Genomic DNA, 21958 nt, shown 5'->3' with positions numbered 1-21958 from the left:
TGCGGCTGTTATTGGCGTATATTCGTGGGGAGCGGTGATGTAGCGGTCAACTACAAACCCGGCGTTCCGAGTTCGATTCCCGCTCACGGCCACCACCAGTGACGATTATCTGAGCCGGTCCTGGGCCTCGCCTAGGTCGGCTCAGCCTCAAATGAGTACCTGGTGCGGTGTGTAAACATCGCCACTGGGGAGACAAAGGCGGTCGGGCGTGGTGCTGGCCACCCACCCCCTCGTGCGTCGCGTTGCCCTTCGTAGGTGCTCGCCAAGAGCACTTGACCCAAACGTCTGTTAAGTCTACACGGGGGATCTTTGTCTTCTGCACGTGTGAAATACTGCATCGGTGCGATTTTCCGAGTCCTGCGACACGGGGGTCGTCTCTGCCTGTCCACTCTCTCTCGTCCAGGCCGCCGCATTCCTTCCCAGAGATCACTGAGGAGCCCAGAGCAGCCACCAGCTCCGCTTAATGAGGCTGTGCAACACAGACTTAACAAACACACACACAGATATATACATAGACACACACACAGATATATACATAGACACACACATATACATAGACACACACAGAGATATACATAGACACACACACAGATATATACAGACACACTTACAAATATATATACATAGACACACACACAGAGCTATACATAGACACACACACAGATATATACATAGACACACTTACAGATATAAACATAGACACACACACACATATATACATAGACACACACACAGATATATACATAGACACACACACAGATATATATATAGACACACTTACAGATATACATACATAGACACACACAGAGCTATGTAAAGACACACACACAGAGATATATACACAGACACTTAACAAACACACGCAGATATAGACACACTTACAGACATACTTAACACACACGGACAACACAGATATCCATAGACACACTTCCAGACACACACAAGACAGTATACACAAACACACACATATACACAGACCCCCGCGTATAGCCTGTAACTGACTGTTGGGGCAAGTGCTGTTAGCGAGCAGCACCTATGAAGGCCGGCACGGCACACGAGGAAGGGGTGGCCAGCACCACGCGATGTCTTCACACAACTCCGCACCAGCTACTCAAACACTCGCCACTTAACACGTTCGCCGTGGGTAGGAACCGAGCTGTGGTCACGTGGGCTGGGGATGAGGGGCATGCCCCCCCCCTCACCCCCCCCCCGCATCAGAGACATTAACCAATTACCTCGGGTAATTAACTAATTACCTCCCTCTCTGAGGCGGGTGGGGGAGGCGGCGGGGTCAGGGGAGGGGGCCCATCCCGCCCACGGGGGCCCCGGGGCACTGGGAGCGAGGAAATGAGGGGGAAGGAAACGGGGGAGGAGGGGGGAGGGAGGGAGGAGGGGGGGGAGGAGGTGGGGAGGGGGGGGAGGAGGGAAGGGGGGGAGGAGGTGGAGGGGAGGAGGAGGGGGGAAGGAGGGGAGGGGGGAGGGGAGGGGGAGGGGGAGGGGGGGAGGGGAGGGGGAGGGGGGGAGGGGGAGGGGGGAGGGGAGGGGGAGGGGGAGGGGGGAGGGGGAGGGGGAGGCGGGGAGGGGAGGGGGAGGGGCGGAGGAGGGGGGGAGGGGGAGGAGAAGGGGGGGAGGGGGGGAGGAGAAGGGGGGGAGGGGGGAGAGAGGAGGGGGGGAGGGAGGAGGGGAGGAGCGGGGGAGGGAGAGGAGGATAAGGGGGGGAGGGAGAGGAGGATAAGGGGGGGAGGGAGGAGGAGGGGGGAGGAGGGGGAGGAGGGGGAGGATGGGGGGTGGAGGAGGGAGAGGAGGGGGGGGTGGAGGGGGGGAGGAGGGGGGGGGGGTGGAGGGGGGGAGAGGGAGAGAGGAGGAGTAGGGGGTGGAGGGGGGGAGGAGGGGGTGGCAGATCTCGAGACAAGCATCCACGCGCACACACGGTGATTGTTAGGCGATAACCGGTAACCGTTTAGCCAGTTCCCCCCACGCGGTTACCGGTAATGAAGCAAAAACACGACGTGAACTCCAAAGACACGTCCAGCTCGCGCGCGCACACAGAGGCAAAGACCCCTCGTCTAATACTACTAATAATACTACCAATAATACTACTAATAATACTACTAATACTACTACTAATAATACTACAGCAGCCTTCGTGGAATGCGGCTGAGAGAGTCGACGCTTTGGGTCAACAACACTGGCCAGAGAAGGCAGCAGCAGCAGGAGCAGCAGCAGCAGCAGGAGCAGCAGCAGGAGCAGCAGCAGCAGCAGCAGGAGCAGCAGCAGCAGTAGCAGCAGTAGGAGCAGCAGGAGCAGTAGCAGCAGCAGCAGGAGCAGCAGCAGCAGGTGGGGGGGAGAGAGAGAAACCGACGGCGTTCCGGGCAGTTCCCCTGTCGTGAGCTCATCACAGAGGAGTTCAATCTCGATCAACCCACACGGGGGGGGGGGGGGGGTACCCCCATCACGCCCCCATGTCAAGCAAGGGGGGGGCTCTGTGCTACTGTGCTACTGCAGCAGTAACCCTGCGCTGTTATTGCCACTCGGCTGTCCTCTCCCCCAACCGCCACTGTGAAGCAGCGTCGGATGGCTGTTAAACTTCTTCTGCACCGTATGAAGTACTGCGTGGTCAAATATCCCCTCCCCAACCCTCCCACAGGGGTGGTGGTGAGGCCCCTTCCATCGGGGTCAAAGGGGGCTGCCTTAAAAGTGAAGTTAAAACCACGGCCACATGGCCGGCCTGCTCTAGACCAATTTCTCGACCACATCAATTCCATACACCCAGCCATCAGATTCACCATGGAAGTCGAAAATGATGGCAAGCTACCCTTTTTGGATGTCCTAATCAAAAGGAGACCTGATGGTTCAATGAGCCACTCTGTCTACAGGAAAGCCACCCACACGGATGCTTATCTAAAACCGGATTCCCACCACCATCCATCCCAGAAGAATTCCCTCATCAAGACTCTATATCATAGAGCCCAATGCATCTCCGACCATGAACACATTTCCAGTGAACTCAAACACGTACGCCAAGCTCTTAAGGCTAATGGTTACTCCGACTACACAATCCGCAAAGCCATCACTCCAACCATCAAGAAGGATCCTGTTGAGGAGCCTTTCAAGACCATCACCTTACCCTACATTGCTGGGGTCACAAAAAAGATCTCCAAAATCCTGATTAAACACAAGATCCAGGTCCGATTCAACACAGTACATAAAATCCGTGATCTGGTCCCGTCTGTAAAAGATGTGGTTCCAGACATACAGTACCCTGGCGTCTACAAACTAAGTTGCCTCTGTGGTAGCAGTTACATTGGAGAAACCAAACGACATGTCTCGGACCGCATCCGTGAACATAAGGCAGACCTGAAACACGGTAGGACAAACACCTCAGCCGTGGCAGATCACTGTTACAATTCAGTGGGCTCACATGACATTGACTTCTCCAAGACAGAGGTTCTCTGCAAGCCATCTGGCTATCATGAGAGATTCGTTCATGAGGCGATCCACATATACAAACACAGAGACAATTTCAACCGAGAAGATGGATTCTGGCTTAGCAATCATTGGAAGGACGTAATAAACCATTTCGGATCTTAACTGATTGTGTTCACGTTAACGGTGACTTTCAGACCGCGTTCCACTCACTGGCATGGTGCAGTGTGCAGAGTAATGTATGGTGTCGTAATTGTACAGTAAACATATAGCAGTATGATACACATTAGGGTGGGTAGAATAATACATAGTGTTATATTAAAATGGATAAGGCAGCAACTGCAGCAGCAGCAGCAAGTGCAGCAGCAGCAGCAAGTGCAGCAGCAGCAGCAAGTGCAGCAGCAGCAGCAAGTGCAGCAGCAGCAGCAAGTGCAGCAGCAGCAGCAACTGCAGCAGCAGCAGCAACTGCAGCAGCAGCAGAAACTGCAGCAGCAGCAACTACTGCAGCAGCAGTAACTGCAGCTCCCTTTGATGCTGTTAATCCTGCATAATGCACATGCATATGCAGTACTAATTACATTCCTGCATTTCCCATAAATATGCTAAATTCCTGTTGATATGCAAATTCCTTTGTCAATGCGCCCAGCTTATATATATGCTCCAAGCCCGTGTGCTGTTTCATTCAGACTCTGTCGCCTCGACGGACCTGGTTTTCACCTGAGGACGGCTGCTTGCGTTGTGGCCGAAACGTCGTGAGAATTGTTTTATTATGTTTTATTTTTATTATTTTATTACTTCCCTTCTACGTGACTTTACCGAAAGAACCAAGAAGATTAAAACCACGTGTTGTTACAATCGATGAGTAGTAACACGTCAGTTGACGCCTCTCGTCCTGGCGCAGCAATGTCAGCGAAACGTCCACTCTGTCGCCCTGCGACTTGGACAAGCTACCGGGGGGAACTCGGAGGGAAATGTTCAATTCTTTGATTCCCTCGGTCCAGAGGCGGCGGCGGCTCGCAGCCATCGGAAGGTCGCGGAGTTCAAATCTCTGGTGCGGGGGTAGGGTAGGGTGGGGTGGGGGTTCACTCAACCCATCATCTCTCTGGGGGTCGATAAAAACGGGTACCACTTTGTGGGGGGATTCCACTGCGATTTAACCCACGTGGAGCAGACACCGCCACCCGCCATGGCGAAATGCCGAATTTCCACCACCGACTCAGGGATTTGAAAGGGATGAGCGCCACCTCAAGGCCCAACGCGAGCCTGCAGGGCGCGAGCGGCCACACCGATCAGGATTCGGGCCCCGCTCGTCTCGTGGATGGGAAGGGCGACCCCTGCTGTTCACAAAGGGGGTCACAGCTCTGCACCGGGGGGGGGGGGGGCTCCTCGGGTCACAGCACCTCCCCCCCAACCCCCACCGTGTCCCCCCCCCCACATACACCCCCAAATCCCGGGAGTCCCACGACGAGAGAGCCCCCAAAGTGGCCACGTGACCACGCCACCGCGAGGGCGCTGCTGCCAATCACAGCGGGCGGGCGGGCAGCCCGGCAGAGCCCAGGAGGTTGAGAAGCCGGTCCAGAGGTCGCTCGCGTTGAACCGATGCTGCTGAAGAAAAAACACATTTTTAAACTCGCACAAAAAGGCCGCGTTGCTGATGGGATGCGTACACAAACACAACAGCGTTGCTATGCGGAGGAAGGCAGCTTCTTTATTGTGATAACATTGGTGCGCAGAGCCGGCGATGAATACAGTGATCGTCGACATGGAGACGGAACGGAGTTCTGCGAATATTTGCATTTGGCCACAGAGAGAGAGAGAGTTTATGCACGACGGAGAAGTCGAACGATGCCATCAATTTCTCCAGGTAGCCATCGACCAAGTCGCGAGGCGCTCTTTCAAGGAGGGGTCTTGCCACCGTGGGGGGATGAGTTTGTTCGATCCAAATCGAGCAACCTTCGATTATTTTGCGCGTGCGAGGGGAGTGCGGAGAGCGGAGGGCACTCACCACTGACGCACGAGGAAATAACACTTTCAGGGCCGCACAAACGGGTTTCAGAACCCACTTGTTGTACTCCCACCACGATGGCAGTTGCACTGATCCACCACGCTGGATCGTTCAGTGGTGTCACCGCACAGACCGGTTCTGTACCCGAGGTTGGGGATCGTGACCTCCGTGACCCTTCACACGGGGTGAAGGACGTCGCAACTGTGACCAGGCGACCAGGGGGGGGGGCTGCTGTTTATCAGCTGGGCTCTCGGGGGTCCTGCTTGGGGGGTCTGTATCTGGGGTCTATCTCTGGGGGTCTCTCCTCTCTCTGGGGGTCTCTCCTCTCTCTGGGGGTCTCTCTATCAGGGTTATCCTTCAGGTCTCTCCGTGAGGATTCTCTGCTCTTCAGCTGACCCCAGATGACCTCCGGGGGTGCAGAGGGGCGGGGCAGTCCCTCGTGAATGACCCCAATGAGAGACAGCGAGTCCTGGCGCGCACACAAAGACAAAGATTCCCCGTATAAGCTTAACAGATTGTAGGGGCAAGTGCTGTTAGCGAGCGCCTAAGAAGGGCGATATGGTGCACGAGGGGTGAGTGGCCAGCACAACGCCCGGCCGCCTTTGTCTCCCCAGTAGTGATGTCTGCACACCTCACCAGGTACTCATTTGAATCTGAGTCGACCTAGGGGAGGCCCCGGACCGGGTCAGATAATAGCCACTGGGGTTGGCTTGAGCGGCCATCGAACTGCGCTGCCAGGTTCGCAGCGCAGCGCCTTAACCGCTGCACTACGGCTCAGCATACACACACGTACGCGCACACACGTACGCGCACACACATGTACGTGCACACAAACGCACACGTATGCGCACAAGTACGCGCACACACACACGCGCACATGCATGCGCACACACACGCACACACACGCACGCGCACACACACGCACACACACGCACGCGAACACACACGTACGTGCACACATGCGCACACGTATGTGCACACACACGCACAAGTATGCACACACACACGCACGCGCACGCGCGTTCACTCCGACGTGAATGTAACCCCGAGTCACCGCGACACCGCGACACGGCTTCCCGCCAGGGCGCTCGCCCCCGCCGTCCCGTGGCCCCCAGATCGACCCTGGCCACCGCGCCGTGGCTCTGGCACGAGCCGCCATCCACGCCGCGCCCGGTTTCCCCGCCGCGCCGGTGGAAGTGCCGAGCCCCTCCAAGCTGCTCCGTTGCACCGCACGTCGAGTCACGTGGTGTCACCGTCAAACAACTCGAGCAGCAGGGTGACGGTGGTGCCGCACCGGTGGCAAAAAGGGCCCTGGGTTTTTGTTTAGGTGAAGTTTGTGTGTTCTCCCCCTGTTCTACCACACGGTGTGAGTGAGTGAGGGTGAGAGAGTGTGTGGAGTTTGTGTGTTCTCCCTCTGTTCTACTGCACCGTGTGAGTGAGTGAGGGTGAGAGAGTGTGTGGAGTTTGTGTGTTCTCCCCCTGTTCTACTGCACCGTGTGAGTGAGTGAGGGTGAGAGAGTGTGTGGAGTTTGTGTGTTCTCCCCCTGTTCTACTACACCGTGTGAGTGAGTGAGTGTAAGAGAGTGTGTGGAGTTTGTGTGTTCTCCCCCTGTTCTACCGCACCGTGTTAGTGAGTGAGAGTGAGAGAGTATGTGGAGTTTGTGTGTTCTCCCCCTGTTCTACTACACCGTGTTAGTGAGTGAGGGTGAGAGAGTGTGTGGAGTTTGTGTGATCTCCCTCTGTTCTACTGCACCGTGAGAGTGAGTGAGGGTGAGAGAGTGTGTGGAGTTTGTGTGATCTCCCCCTGTTCTACCGCACCGTGTGAGTGAGTGAGGGTGAGAGAGTGTGTGGAGTTTGTGTGTTCTCCCCCTGTTCTACCGCACCGTGTGAGTGAGTGAGGGTGAGAGAGTGTGTGGAGTTTGTGTGATCTCCCCCTGTTCTACTGCACCGTGTGAGTGAGTGAGGGTGAGAGAGTGTGTGGAGTTTGTGTGATCTCCCCCTGTTCTACTGCACCGTGTGAGTGAGTGAGGGTGAGAGAGTGTGTGGAGTTTGTGTGTTCTCCCCCTGTTCTACTGCATTGTGTGAGTGAGTGAGGGTGAGAGAGTGTGTGGAGTTTGTGTGTTCTCCCCCTGTTCTACTACACCGTGTGAGTGAGTGAGGGTGAGAGAGTGTGTGGAGTTTGTGTGATCTCCCCCTGTTCTACTACACCGTGTGAGTGAGTGATGGTGAGAGAGTGTGTGGAGTTTGTGTGGTCTCCCCCTGTTCTACTACACCGTGTGAGTGAGTGAGGGTGAGAGAGTGTGTGGAGTTTGTGTGTTCTCCCCCTGTTCTACTACACCGTGTGAGTGAGTGATGGTGAGAGAGTGTGTGGAGTTTGTGTGGTCTCCCCCTGTTCTACCACACCGTGTGAGTGAGTGAGGGTGAGAGAGTGTGTGGAGTTTGTGTGTTCTCCCCCTGTTCTACCGCACCGTGTGAGTGAGTGAGGGTGAGAGAGTGTGTGGAGTTTGTGTGATCTCCCCCTGTTCTACCGCACCGTGTGAGTGAGTGAGGGTGAGAGTGTGTGGAGTTTGTGTGATCTCCCCCTGTTCTACCGCACCGTGTGAGTGAGTGAGGGTGAGAGTGTGTGGAGTTTGTGTGTTCTCCCCCTGTTCTACTACACCGTGTGAGTGAGTGAGGGTGAGAGAGTGTGTGGAGTTTGTGTGTTCTCCCCCCGTTCTACCGCACCGTGTGAGTGAGTGAGGGTGAGAGAGTGTGTGGAGTTTGTGTGATCTCCCCCTGTTCTACCACACCGTGTGAGTGAGTGAGGGTGAGAGAGTGTGTGGAGTTTGTGTGATCTCCCCCTGTTCTACCGCACTGTGTGAGTGAGTGTGGGTGAGAGTGTGTGGAGTTTGTGTGTTCTCCCCCTGTTCTACCACACCGTGTGAGTGAGTGAGGGTGAGAGAGTGTGTGGAGTTTGTGTGATCTCCCCCTGTTCTACTGCATCGTGTGAGTGAGTGAGGGTGAGAGAGTGTGGAGTTTGTGTGATCTCCCCCTGTTCTACCGCATCGTGTTAGTGAGTGAGGGTGAGAGAGTGTGTGGAGTTTGTGTGATCTCCCCCTGTTCTGCACGAGTTTTTTCCAGGTTCTCCGGTTTCCTCTCGTACTTAAACACACAAACCGGGTATCGACAAAAAATCCCAATTATGAAAAAAATCCACTGCAAATCACCCAACTGGGTTTTACACAGCAGCAGTCACTTGAAGAACTGGGCTCCAAGTGACAGCACGGGACCTGAGTGGTCGTAAATAATCATTGAGACAGGGACAGACCTGCCCAGACGAGGTGGGAGAGAGTTCGAGAAAAGGGCTGTGGCCGGGTCGAGGGGTGGATAAAAGCCGCCGTGGAACGGGGCTCTGTCGTCGTCGTCGTCATCTCGGAGCGGGTCGTCTTCATCGTCCTGGATCAGGCACCGTGTCGTCTTGGAAGGCTAGAGTTACATATTGTCTCTGTGACTTCTACGCATCCGCTCCTGTGTAGTCAGCCAGCTCCATGGGGAGCGTCGCGTGGAGTCACAGGAGTTACCCAGCTGTGTATAGTCAACTCGCGGTTACTCGTTAAGTTATCAGTGAGTCGGCGGACTTCATTCACAACAAATATACATATTACTGAACAAGGCGGTGTCTCCGAGAGCTACATTACACATGCACCACACACTCGCACGTCACACACTCACACCCCACACGTGTGCCACATGCACATCAAAGCGTGCATACACACAGCCACGCTTGTACGCGACAAACCGCATACGTTGCATGCACAGAAACATGTACTTACACACCCGGCACGCGCGCACGCACACAAACAACACTCCACTCTCGCACCAAAAAAATCACACATAGCACACGCAGAGACGTACACACTCACACACCCCATACACTCGCCCACCACAAAGACTTTCCCACATACACAGACCTCATGCACCACAATGACAAAGTCCCCTGTGGAGCCTTTAACACACCACTGGGGGCAAGTGCTGTTGGTAACAGAGAGGAGCAGTGCAAGGGAAACAAGTAAACCCGTAAAAACAAAGTTTTTCACTCTAAATCCTTTATATGCGTGGCGGCTAGAGTTCTCTCGTCCTCTGGCTTGAGATGGCTGCAATCTATGGGTCAGATGATTGTCTGCCAGTATTAAGCAATGGGTAATTACATATTTAATTTGTTTTCCCTAAACAGTGTAAAATTTAGGAAAAAAAAATTCACGAAAATTAATTGTCACACACAACGAGTCTGTGTGGAAAATGTCAGCTCGATTGGATCACGGGAAGTGGGTTAAAAAACGAGCGAAATATTTGCACGGTCCTAAGCAAGCAAGCGAACTTAATATAAAGGATTTAAAAATATATTCGCCTGTGGAGGACGCGGGGATCGATCCCGCGACCTTTGGCATGGGAAGCGAGGGCGCTACCAACTGCGCTACTCCACCACGGCCTGTGGAGGGGTTACGCTCTGGGCTCTTACACTGACGTTCAGCCAAAGCCATGAATGCGTTCTATTTGAATATATGTAAAATATATTTTTTTTGCCTAAAAAGTGTAACATTTTGGGAATTTTTTTTCACGAACAATAATTGTCTGGCACAACGAGTCTGTGTGGAAAATGTCAGCTCGATTGGATCACGGGAAGTGGGTTAAAAAACGACCGAAAGATTTGCACGGTCCTAAGCAAGCAAGCAAGCACGCAAGCAAGCAAGCACGCGAACTTAATATAAAGGATTTAAAAAGCAGAGAGAGTATGCATGTTGAATTTCTTTTGCACCATACACCACACCTGTAGTGTGGTGGTCAAGTGAGTGGTGGGTGGGTGGGTTGTTGTGACCTGCAGTGTGGTGGTTAAGTGAGTGGTCGGTGGGTGCGTTGCTGTGACCTGCAGTGTGGTAGTTAAGTGAGTGGTGGGTGGGTTGTTGTGACCTGCAGTGTGGTGGTTAAGTGAGTGGTGGGTGGGTTGTTGTGACCTGCAGTGTGGTGGTTAAGTGAGTGGTGGGTGGGTTGTTGTGACCTGCAGTGTGGTGGTTAAGTGAGTGGTGGGTGGGTTGTTGTGACCTGCAGTGTGGTGGTCAAGTGAGTGGTGGGTGGGTTGTTGTGACCTGCAGTGTGGTGGTCAAGTGAGTGGTGGGTTGGTTGTTGTGACCTGCAGTGTGGTGGTTAATTGAGTGGTGGGTGGGTTGTTGTGACCTGCAGTGTGGTGGTCAAGTGAGTGGTGGGTGGGTTGTTGTGACCTGCAGTGTGGTGGTCAAGTGAGTGGTGGGTGGGTTGTTGTGACCTGCAGTGTGGTGGTCAAGTGAGTGGTGGGTGGGTTGTTGTGACCTGCAGTGTGGTGGTTAAGTGAGTGGTGGGTGGGTGGGTTGTTGTGACCTGCAGTGTGGTGGTCAAGTGAGTGGGTGTGTGTGTTGTTCTCGGGAGCGGTAGCGCAGTGGTTAGCACACTGCGCTCCAAACCCAACAACCCAAATCATTTTTCCGATCATGACCATGTATGTATGCATGTTGAACTTCTTTCACACCGCACGCAGCTAACCGTGCTAATCGGAGGTGACACAAGGACAACTAAACAGCAGCTACAATAACAATGTCGAATATATGAACCTGCCCTGGTCCTCCCCTAGGTAGGCTCAGCCTTAAATGAGTACCTGGTGTGTAAACATCGGCACTGGGGAGACAAAGGCAGCCAGGCTTGGTGTTGGCCGCCTACCACCTCGCGTGCCATTGACGGCCTTCATAGGTGCTACTCGCTGAACAGCCCTCGCCCCAGCAGTGTTTAAAGGCTACGTGGGATACCTTTGTCTCGTGAGCCGCCTTGCCACGCGGGAGCAGGGGCGCGCACGGACTAACGGAGTGAAACGACTTCTTAGCGGAAACGCAGAACGGTCCGCGTACTAATTCATTAACAGATCAATACGTGGACCAAAAGGCACAAGGAACCCGGACTGTGCTTTGTTGTTAGGGGCCGGTGCCCTTTGAAGGTTCGCGTTGTGTTTGTGCCGTGCGATCGGGCGGCAGCAGCAGAGCCGAGGCGGTATTTTCCACGTGCGGCTCGAGTCGTTTCCCAGAACACGGTGGCCGGGCCGCTTATCAGGGCCGGCATCTGCTCAGACCTCCGGCCACAACAACCACTCCGACCACACCAGAGCCACCGCACCACCAGACCAGGTCCGCGATACCGGCCGTGCGGGCCTGCCTCGGCGGACGGGCACCGCCGCCGGTTCGATAAGCCGGGAGAAGCCACCGTCCCGGACAGGTACCGTGGCCACATCTAGCCCACGTCAAGTGTCCGAGTAAAGAAGCCTTCACGGCCAATTCTGTTGATTTCACCACATCTCACCACCACCACCACCACCCCTTCTGCTAGGTTCATCAACTGCTGGATGTCGAAACCCGATGCCCAAGGACAGTGTCGACAGCGTCAGCATCACCACCACCGCCTCTCCGATGCGCATCCCGACAACGTGCTCTCCTTCTCCTCCTCCACCACGCATCCACACGTGTCCCACCCATCGCAGCCTCCTCCTCTTCACGATCGCATCGTTTTCCTGCCACATGCACTTTGCCCGCCGTGCGTTTCGGTGTACAGGGTTGCGTGCGAACGCGCGCCGGGTCCGAGCAAGAACATCTGCTGGACTAGATAGTGACGGGGAAAGCGTATGCGGGCCAATGTCCTTGACACCAGGACCCACCGTGGAGCTGATGTGTCCACCGATCATCAGCTTACCATCTGGAGGATGCGCCTGCCATTCTTCCACTGCGGTGATGGGCGTCCGCCTGGGACCACGTTCAAACCCACCGTGACCGTGATCTCAGCTCGCTGCCGATGTAGATTGCAAGCGAGAATGTCATCATCAATTGCAGCTGGGGTTGGCATCACCCCCCCTCCCCCTCCTCCTCCTAATGCCGAGGGGAAATTGAGAGGTTCATGCAGCTGCAACGGCTGCATTTGGGGTACAGCGGTCCAGAACTCCCCAGTGGCCCTGGCTAGCGGAGGCGGCAGGCCCCGCTCCCAACGCGCGACGACATCCGAGAAGTTTCATCGCAGCCCTTCGCTCGGTGGCTTGGAGAAGCGTGCGGCACTGCGAGGATGAGTGGCGGTCGCGGGTCCGCTGAAGAAATGGAAACTGACTCGGTAGCCTGTGATGACAAGTCACTGTTTGACTCCGTCAAAAAAGTGACTTGCAGCAACACACCTCTTAAGCAAAATTGATCTCCGACCCCCGCCCCCCGAGAACTCTTTCACAGCAGATCTGCCGAGGATAAGCGGGCGAGGTGGGGTTGACCCTGCTGGTGCTGGCGAGGCTAAACGTGTTGGAGGAAGTAGCCACTCCCTGCGAGTGCTGGTGTGCCATCTGTTGATGAAGTGCGAAAGGCAATCCGGAGTTTGAAACCAAATAAAGCGTCGGGTAGAGATGACCTCTGAAGCAAATTGCTGGGGGAGGGGTGGCATTTGTGTGCAAACTTCCCCATGTCCCCATGTGATATCATTGCAATGGTCTGGTCCGCAGGATGGGTTCCATATAATTGGAAGGATGCAAGCGAGAATGTCATCGCACAGATTGCAACAACTTCCGAGGCATCTCCCTCCTCAGTATGCCGGGAAAGGTCATGGCAAGGGTTATTCCACATCACCTTGCCAGACACGCCGAGGAGAGGGTTGCGGTGCTCCAATGTGGTTTCAGACCAGAGCGGTTTTGGCGGACACCATTTTCTCTGTGTGCTGCAGCAGAAGTGTAGAGAATTTCAACAGGACCTACATCTCTGCTCTATTGACCTGGTCAAGGCCTATGATACCATGAATAGGCCAGGGCTTTTGGGTTGTTCTTCATGCTTTTGGAGTCTCAAACGACTCTGCTCACAATCATTAAGGACCTTTTGTGATGGTGGGCAGGCCCAGGTAAAGCTGCGTGATCTACGTCAAAGCCATTCCCCAATCACCTTGGGGTGCGACAGGGATGTCCTCTGGCCCCATACACAACTTAACATCTTTGACCACATCGTTTGAGACGCTTTCCACGGCTGTACCGGTGGAATATCGATCTGGTGCAGATGCAATGGGAGGCTGATCGATGGCGTGGTGCGGTCAAGGGATGGCTCCCTACTGGTCGACCATGCTATGCATGGTGATGATCTGGTGACTGATGGCCACTCTGACAGGCAGTGGGAGACACTACCGCTGAACCTGCAGCATGCGACCATGAGACGGGTCCTTACCATCAGCGCCGCGAAAACTCGCCAACAGCTCTTGCCCCAACAGTTTGTCAAACGATATATACGAGGGATCTTTGTCTCTGTGTGCCGAGGTGTGTGTGTGAGTGTTTAGAGGTGCACCTTCGTGTAGAGATGTCCCTCGATCTCCCACTGGAGTCTGCGCTCCTGGAGTTGTGACCATCTCCGCCGCACAAAGTCTTGTCGGGCGAGGGCGGCGGCAGCGTCGCGGCACGCGGAGCAGCTCGCTGGCACGTGCAGCTGCAGCGTGCTCGCCTGGGGAGCAGTCACGCAACACCACGCACTCAGTCACTCACTCAGTCACTCAGTCACTCAGTCACTCAGTCACGCAACACCACGCACTCAGTCAGTCACTCACTCAGTCACTCAGTCACGCAACACCACGCACCGTCACGCAGTCACTCACTCAGTCACTCAGTCAGTCACTCAGTCACTCACTCACAGTCGCGCAACACCACGCACTCAGTCACGCAACACCAGGCACTCAGTCAGTCACGCACCGTCACTCAGTCACTCACTCAGTCACTCACTCAGTCACGCAACACCACACACTCAGTCACTCAGACACTTAGTCACTCACTCAGTCACGCACCGTCACTCACAGTCACAGTCACTCACTCAGTCACTCACTCAGTCACGCAACACCACACACTCAGTCACTCACAGTCACCCACTCAGTCACTCGACAGTCACTCACAGTCACGCAACACCACGCACCGTCACTCGCAGTCACTCACAGTCACTCAGTCACTCAACACCACGCACCGTCACGCAGTCACTCACAGTCACGCACCGTCACGCACCGTCACTCACAGTCACTCACAGTCACTCACTCAGTCACTCACAGTCACTCACTCAGTCACGCAACACCACGCACTCAGTCAGTCACTCAGTCACGCAACACCACGCACCGTCACTCACAGTCACTCACAGCCACTCACAGTCACGCAACACCACGCACCGTCACTCACAGTCACTCACAGCCACTCACAGTCACGCACCGTCACTCACAGTCACTCACAGCCACTCACAGTCACGCAACACCACGCACCGTCACTCACAGTCACTCAGTCACTCAACACCACGCACCGTCACGCAGTCACTCACAGTCACGCACCGTCACACAGTCACTCAGTCAGTCACAGTCACTCACTCAGTCACTCACAGTCACTCACAGTCACTCACTCAATCACTCACTCAGTCACTCACTCAGTCACTCACAGTCACTCACTCAGTCACTCAACACCACGCATCGTCACGCAGTCACTCACAGTCACGCACCGTCACGCACCGTCACTCACAGTCACCCACAGTCACTCACTCAGTCACTCACAGTCACTCCCTCAGTCACTCACTCAGTCACGCACCGTCACTCACAGTCACTCACTCAGTCACTCACAGTCACTCACTCAGTCACGCACCGTCACTCAGTCATGTCACTCACTCAGTCACTCAGTCACGCAACACCAGGCACCGTCACGCACCGTCACAGTCAGTCACTCAGTCACGCAACACCACGCACCGTCACTCACTCACTCACAGTCACTCACTCAGTCACTCAGTCACTCACTCAGTCACTCACAGTCACTCACACACCATCACGCACCGTCACTCACAGTCACTCACCGTCACTCACTCAGTCACTCACTCAGTCACTCACAGTCACTCACAGTCACTAACTCAGTCACTCAGTCACGCACCGTCACTCACTCACAGTCACAGTCAGTCACGCAGTCACTCACAGTCACTCACTCAGTCACTCACTCAGTCACGCAACACCACACACCATCACGCACCGTCACTCACAATCACTCAGTCACTCAACACCACGCACCGTCACGCAGTCACTCACAGTCACGCAACACCACGCAGTCACTCACAGTCACTCAGTCACTCAGCCACTCACAGTCACTCACTCAGTCACTCACAGTCACGCACCGTCACGCACCGTCACGCAGTCACTCACAGTCACTCACTGACAGTCACTCAACACCACGCACCGTCACGCAGTCACTCACAGTCACGCACCGTCACACAGTCACTCAGTCAGTCACAGTCACTCACTCAGTCACTCACAGTCACTCACAGTCACTCACTCAATCACTCACAGTCACTCACTCAGTCACTCAACACCACGCACCGTCACGCAGTCACTCACAGTCACGCACCGTCACTCACAGTCACTAACAGTCACTCATAGTCACTCACAGTCACTCACAGTCACTCAACACACCATCACGCACCGTCACTCACAGTCACTCCCTCAGTCACTCACAGTCACTCACAGTCACTCACAGTCACTCCTTCAGTCACTCACAGTCACTCACTCAGACAAGCACCGTCACGCACCGTCACACACAGTCACGCACAGTCACTCAGTCACTCACCCACTCAGTCACTCACAGTCACTCACAGTCACTCAACACCACGCACCGTCACTCACAGTCACTCACAGTCACTCACAGTCACTCAACACCACGCACCGTCACTCACAGTCACTCACAGTCACTCAGTCACTCACAGTCACTCACAGTCACTCAACACCACGCACCGTCACTTACAGTCACGCACAGTCACTCAGTCACTCAGTCACTCACAGTCACTCACAGTCACTCAACACCACGCACCGTCACTCACAGTCACTCACAGTCACTCACAGTCACTCAGTCACTCACAGTCACTCACAGTCACTCACAGTCACTCACAGTCACTCAACACCACGCACCGTCACTTACAGTCACGCACAGTCACTCAGTCACTCACAGTCACTCACAGTCACTCACAGTCACTCAACACCACGCACCGTCACTTACAGTCACTCAGTCACTCAGTCACTCATAGTCACTCACAGTCACTCACAGTCACTCAACACCACGCACCGTCACTTACAGTCACGCACAGTCACTCAGTCACTCATAGTCACTCATAGTCACTCACAGTCACTCACAGTCACTCAACACCACGCACCGTCACTTACAGTCACGCACAGTCACTCAGTCACTCAGTCACTCATAGTCACTCACAGTCACTCACAGTCCCTCAACACCACGCACCGTCACTTACAGTCACGCACAGTCACTCAGTCACTCAGTCACTCATAGTCACTCACAGTCACTCACAGTCACTCACAGTCACTCAGTCACTCACAGTCACTCACAGTCACTCACAGTCACTCAGTCACTCACAGTCACTCACAGTCACTCAACACCACGCACCGTCACTCACAGTCACTCACAGTCACTCACAGTCACTCACAGTCACTCAACACCACGCACCGTCACGCACAGTCACTCAGTCACTCAGTCACTCACAGTCACTCACAGTCACTCAACACCACGCACCGTCACTCACAGTCACGCACAGTCACTCAGTCACTCACAGTCACTCACAGTCACTCAACACCACGCACCGTCACTCACAGTCACTCACAGTCACTCACAGTCACTCATAGTCACTCACAGTCACTCACAGTCACTCAACACCACGCACCGTCACTTACAGTCACGCACAGTCACTCAGTCACTCACAGTCACTCACAGTCACTCAACACCACGCACCGTCACTCACAGTCACTCACAGTCACTCACAGTCACTCATAGTCACTCACAGTCACTCACAGTCACTCAACACCACGCACCGTCACTCACAGTCACTCACAGTCACTCACAGTCACTCATAGTCACTCACAGTCACTCACAGTCACTCAACACCACGCACCGTCACTCACAGTCACTCACAGTCACTCACAGTCACTCACAGTCACTCAACACCACGCACCGTCACTCAACACCACGCACCGTCACTCACAGTCACGCACAGTCACTCAGTCACTCAGTCACTCATAGTCACTCACAGTCACTCACAGTCACTCAACACCACGCACCGTCACTCACAGTCACTCACAGTCACTCATAGTCACTCACAGTCACTCACAGTCACTCAACACCACGCACCGTCACTCACAGTCACGCACAGTCACTCAGTCACTCAGTCACTCATAGTCACTCACAGTCACTCACAGTCACTCAACACCACGCACCGTCACTCAACACCACGCACCGTCACTCACAGTCACGCACAGTCACTCAGTCACTCAGTCACTCATAGTCACTCACAGTCACTCACAGTCACTCAACACCACGCACCGTCACTCACAGTCACGCACAGTCACTCAGTCACTCAGTCACTCATAGTCACTCACAGTCACTCACAGTCACTCAACACCACGCACCGTCACTTACAGTCACGCACAGTCACTCAGTCACTCAGTCACTCACAGTCACTCACAGTCACTCAACACCACGCACCGTCACTCACAGTCACTCACAGTCACTCACAGTCACTCAACACCACGCACCGTCACTTACAGTCACGCACAGTCACTCAGTCACTCATAGTCACTCACAGTCACTCACAGTCACTCAGTCACTCACAGTCACTCACAGTCACTCAACACCACGCACCATCACTTACAGTCACGCACAGTCACTCAGTCACTCAGTCACTCATAGTCACTCACAGTCACTCAGTCACTCACAGTCACTCACAGTCACTCACAGTCACTCAACACCACGCACCATCACTTACAGTCACGCACAGTCACTCAGTCACTCAGTCACTCATAGTCACTCACAGTCACTCACAGTCACTCAACACCACGCACCGTCACTCACAGTCACGCACAGTCACTCAGTCACTCATAGTCACTCACAGTCACTCACAGTCACTCAACACCACGCACCGTCACTTACAGTCACGCACAGTCACTCAGTCACTCAGTCACTCATAGTCACTCACAGTCACTCACAGTCACTCAACACCACGCACCGTCACTCACAGTCACGCACAGTCACTCAGTCACTCATAGTCACTCACAGTCACTCACAGTCACTCAACACCAGGCAGTCCCTCAACACCCATGCGCCTCCCCATCTGCATCTACACACCCCGTCCTCACCTGCCGCACATCGTCCGCCATCGTGGCGAGACGCAATCTCTGCAGCAGCACCTCGGGGATAGGGGTCTCCTCCTCCTCGGGATCCCCTCTGGGGGTCCACGTGACCCCTCTCGGGGTCTCGTTGCCCCTGGGACCCTGGCTCTCGCGCCGCACCCTCTCCACGCTCCTCCGGCAGAAGGCGGAGAGGGCAGCGTCAGACCCCGTGTTCGCTGCGGGGACAAGGGGACACAGTCGGAGACACGGGGGCACAGCGGGAGACACGGGGGCATAGCTGGAGACACGGGGGCATAGCTGGGGACACGGGGGCACAGCTGGGGACACGGGGGCACAGCGGGAGATACGGAGACACAGCGGGAGACACGGGGGCATAGCTGGGGACACGGGGACACAGCGGGAGACACGGGGGCACAGCGGGAGACACGGGGGCATAGCTGGGGACACGGGGACACAGCGGGAGACACGGGGACACAGCGGGAGACACGGGGGCATAGCTGGAGACACGGAGGCATAGCTGGAGACACGGGGATACAACTGGAGACACGGGGTAGGGGACACGGGGGGCATGATGACAGGGATACGGAGGACATGGGGCCTGTGGCCACCGTGGACAGAGGTTGCCATAGGGTTGGGGGGTCTGCGTGGTGGAGAGTGCAGCAAAATACAATTGTACTGTACAGTACTTCTATGCTCCCACGGCCATTGCTCTCCTCCTTCACGAACCCGCCCTGAGCAACGTGGTGGAACCCGCCGTGTGGGAGGATGGAATCCGGTCTCTTCCTGTCCCGGGTCTGAACTCCGGAAAATATTTCTCCGCCAAGATTCGACGAGAGGCGACCAACAAGAATAGCAGACCAGTGCCGGATTATCCCAGTAGCTACTACACATGTAGCTACTTGTGTAGTAGCTACACATGTAGCTACATGTGTAGTAGCATAAGTAGCTACACATGTAGCTACATATGCAGCTACTACATATGTAGTAGCTGCATAAGTAGCTACGGGCCCCGCACTTTCAAGGGCCCCGCACCAAACGCTTTCAAGCTATCAATTCCGGTTCAGTGATTCTGCACTTGCTCTATTACTATAGTACCATACCGTCTTCAACTTTTACGAACGACTGGGTGTCTAAGGTTAGCGAATTGTCGTATTATCTGGCTGTACAGCAAATGAAAAAATACATTACTTTACTGTACAAGTTAAACATTTATGTGTTTTAATATTTACGTGTTTTTAAGGCCCCTTTATAACATACGCTACAGGCCCCGCACCGCACTAACTTCACAGGGCGCTGACCAACAGCCGCCATTCAACACGACGCCTGTGCCAGGCTAGCTGCCAGGTCAGGTGCCAGGCCAGGTGCCAGGCTAGGTGCCAGGTCAGGTGCCAGGTCAGGGGTCAGGTCAGGTGCCAGGTCAGGGGTCAGGTGCCACGCCAGGTGCCAGGTCAGGTGCCAGGTCAGGGGTCAGGTCAGGTGCCAGGTCAGGGGTCAGGTGCCACGCCAGGTGCCAGGCCAGGTGCCAGGTCAGGTGCCAGGTCAGGTGCCAGGTCAGGGGTCAGGTCAGGTGCCAGGTCAGGGGTCAGGTGCCAGGCCAGGTGGCAGGTCAGGTGCCAGGTCAGGGGTCAGGCCAGGTGCCAGGCTAGGTGCCAGGTCAGGGGTCAGGTCAGGTGCCAGGCCAGGTGCCAGGTCAGGTGCCAGGCTAGGTGCCAGGTCAGGGGTCAGGCCATGTGCCAGGCTAGGTGCCAGGTCAGGGGTCAGGTCAGATGCCAGGTCAGGGGTCAGGTCAGGGGTCAGGTGCCAGGCTAGGTGCTCTTTGCGGCCACGTTTAAAGGCGTCCTTGGGCTGGCTTTGGCGGACTGTCGGGGCAAGTTTCCGTGAATGAGCGTCTGTGAAGGCCGGCACGGCACACGAGGGGGTGGGTGGGTGGCCAGCACCACGCTCGGCCGCCTTTGTCTCCCCAGTGGCGATGTTTACACACAGCACTGACTACTCGTTTGAAGCGGAATGTACCTCGGGAGGCTCCGAAACGGTTCAGATGCTCACTCATCACTTGCTGATCCACCACTCACTCACTCACCACTCACTCACCTACCACTCACTCATCACTTGCTCATCCACCACTTGCTCATCCACCACTCACTCACCACTCACTCACCTACCACTCACCACTTGCTCATCCACAACTTGCTCATCCACCACTCACTCACCACCCACCCACCACTCACTTACCCACCACTCACTCACTCACCACTCACCCACCACTCACTCACCCACCACTAACTCACCCACCACTCACTCACCCACCACTCACACCACTCACACCACTCACCCACCACTCACTCACCCACCACTAACTCACCACTCACTCACTCACACCACTCACCACTCACTCACCACCACTCACTCACCACTCACTCACTCACCTCACTCACCACTCACTCACCACTCACTCACCCACCACTCACTCACCCACCACTCACTCACCACTCACTCACTCACCACTCACTCACCACACTCACCACACTCACTCACCACACTCACCACTCACTCACTCACCACTCACTCACACCACTCACTCACCCACCACTCACTCACCACTCACTCACTCACCACTCACTCACCACTCACTCACCACTCACTCACCACCACTCACTCACCCACCACTCACTCACCACTCACTCACTCACCACTCACTCACCACTCACTCACCACTCACTCACCCACCACTCACTCACTCACCACTCACTCACCCACCACTCACTCACCACCACTCACTCACCACTCACTCACTCACCCACCACTCACTCACCCACCACTCACTCACTCACCCACCACTCACTCACTCACCCACCACTCACTCACCACTCGCTCACTCACCCACCACTCACTCACTCACTCACCACTCACCCACCACTCACTCACCACTCACCCACCACTCACTCACTCATCACCCACCACTCACTCACCCATCGTCCCGGGCTCCACGCTGTTCCGGGTCGCGCTCCCTGTGCGTGACGTCACCACGAGCCGTGGCGAGGCCTCGGCTGATTGGGTACCCGAGGCCTCGGAGAATCAACCAATCACCTCGCTCCCCTCGTATGCCCCTCCCCCCGTGTGCCCCTCCCCCTCCCGTGTGCCCCTCCCCCCCCCCCGTGTGCCCCTCCCCCCCGTGTGCCCCTACCCCCCCCCCCCGTGTGCCCTCCCCACCGCACACAACGCCGCAGTGGTCCGTGACCTCCACTGCAACCTGGCACCCCATTGGGTCTCAATCGTAAAACATTTTTTTTTAATAAAAACGTCGCGTTTGATGAAACAAAGCAATTT

The 21958-nt window shown here is 55.3% G+C and overlaps 1 protein-coding gene across 2 annotated transcripts; it reads right to left on the bottom strand.

Moving 5' to 3' along the window:
• Positions 1-5120: 5120 nt before the first annotated feature.
• On the bottom strand, positions 5121-21668 carry C32H8orf48 (chromosome 32 C8orf48 homolog). Of its 2 annotated transcripts, none has more exons than XM_061564137.1 (4): positions 21601-21668; positions 18638-18846; positions 13783-13935; positions 5121-5900 (listed from the first exon to the last, which is right to left on the bottom strand). In XM_061564137.1, exons 1-4 carry the CDS (start codon positions 21602-21604, stop codon positions 5670-5672), a joined length of 597 nt encoding a protein of 198 aa, XP_061420121.1. In that variant the 5' UTR covers positions 21605-21668; the 3' UTR covers positions 5121-5669. The 2 variants fall into 2 exon arrangements, with proteins under 2 accessions (XP_061420121.1, XP_061420120.1); XM_061564136.1 differs by lacking the exon at positions 21601-21668 and adding an exon at positions 20645-20802.
• Positions 21669-21958: the final 290 nt, after the last annotated feature.

Source organism: Lethenteron reissneri, chromosome 32 (assembly GCF_015708825.2).
Source record: "Lethenteron reissneri isolate LAM-NWPU_2019-01 chromosome 32, ASM1570882v1, whole genome shotgun sequence".
Lineage (NCBI taxonomy): Eukaryota > Metazoa > Chordata > Hyperoartia > Petromyzontiformes > Petromyzontidae > Lethenteron > Lethenteron reissneri.
The sequence above is the reverse complement of the archived record's forward strand: the minus strand, read 5'-3'. Positions and strand labels throughout refer to the sequence as shown.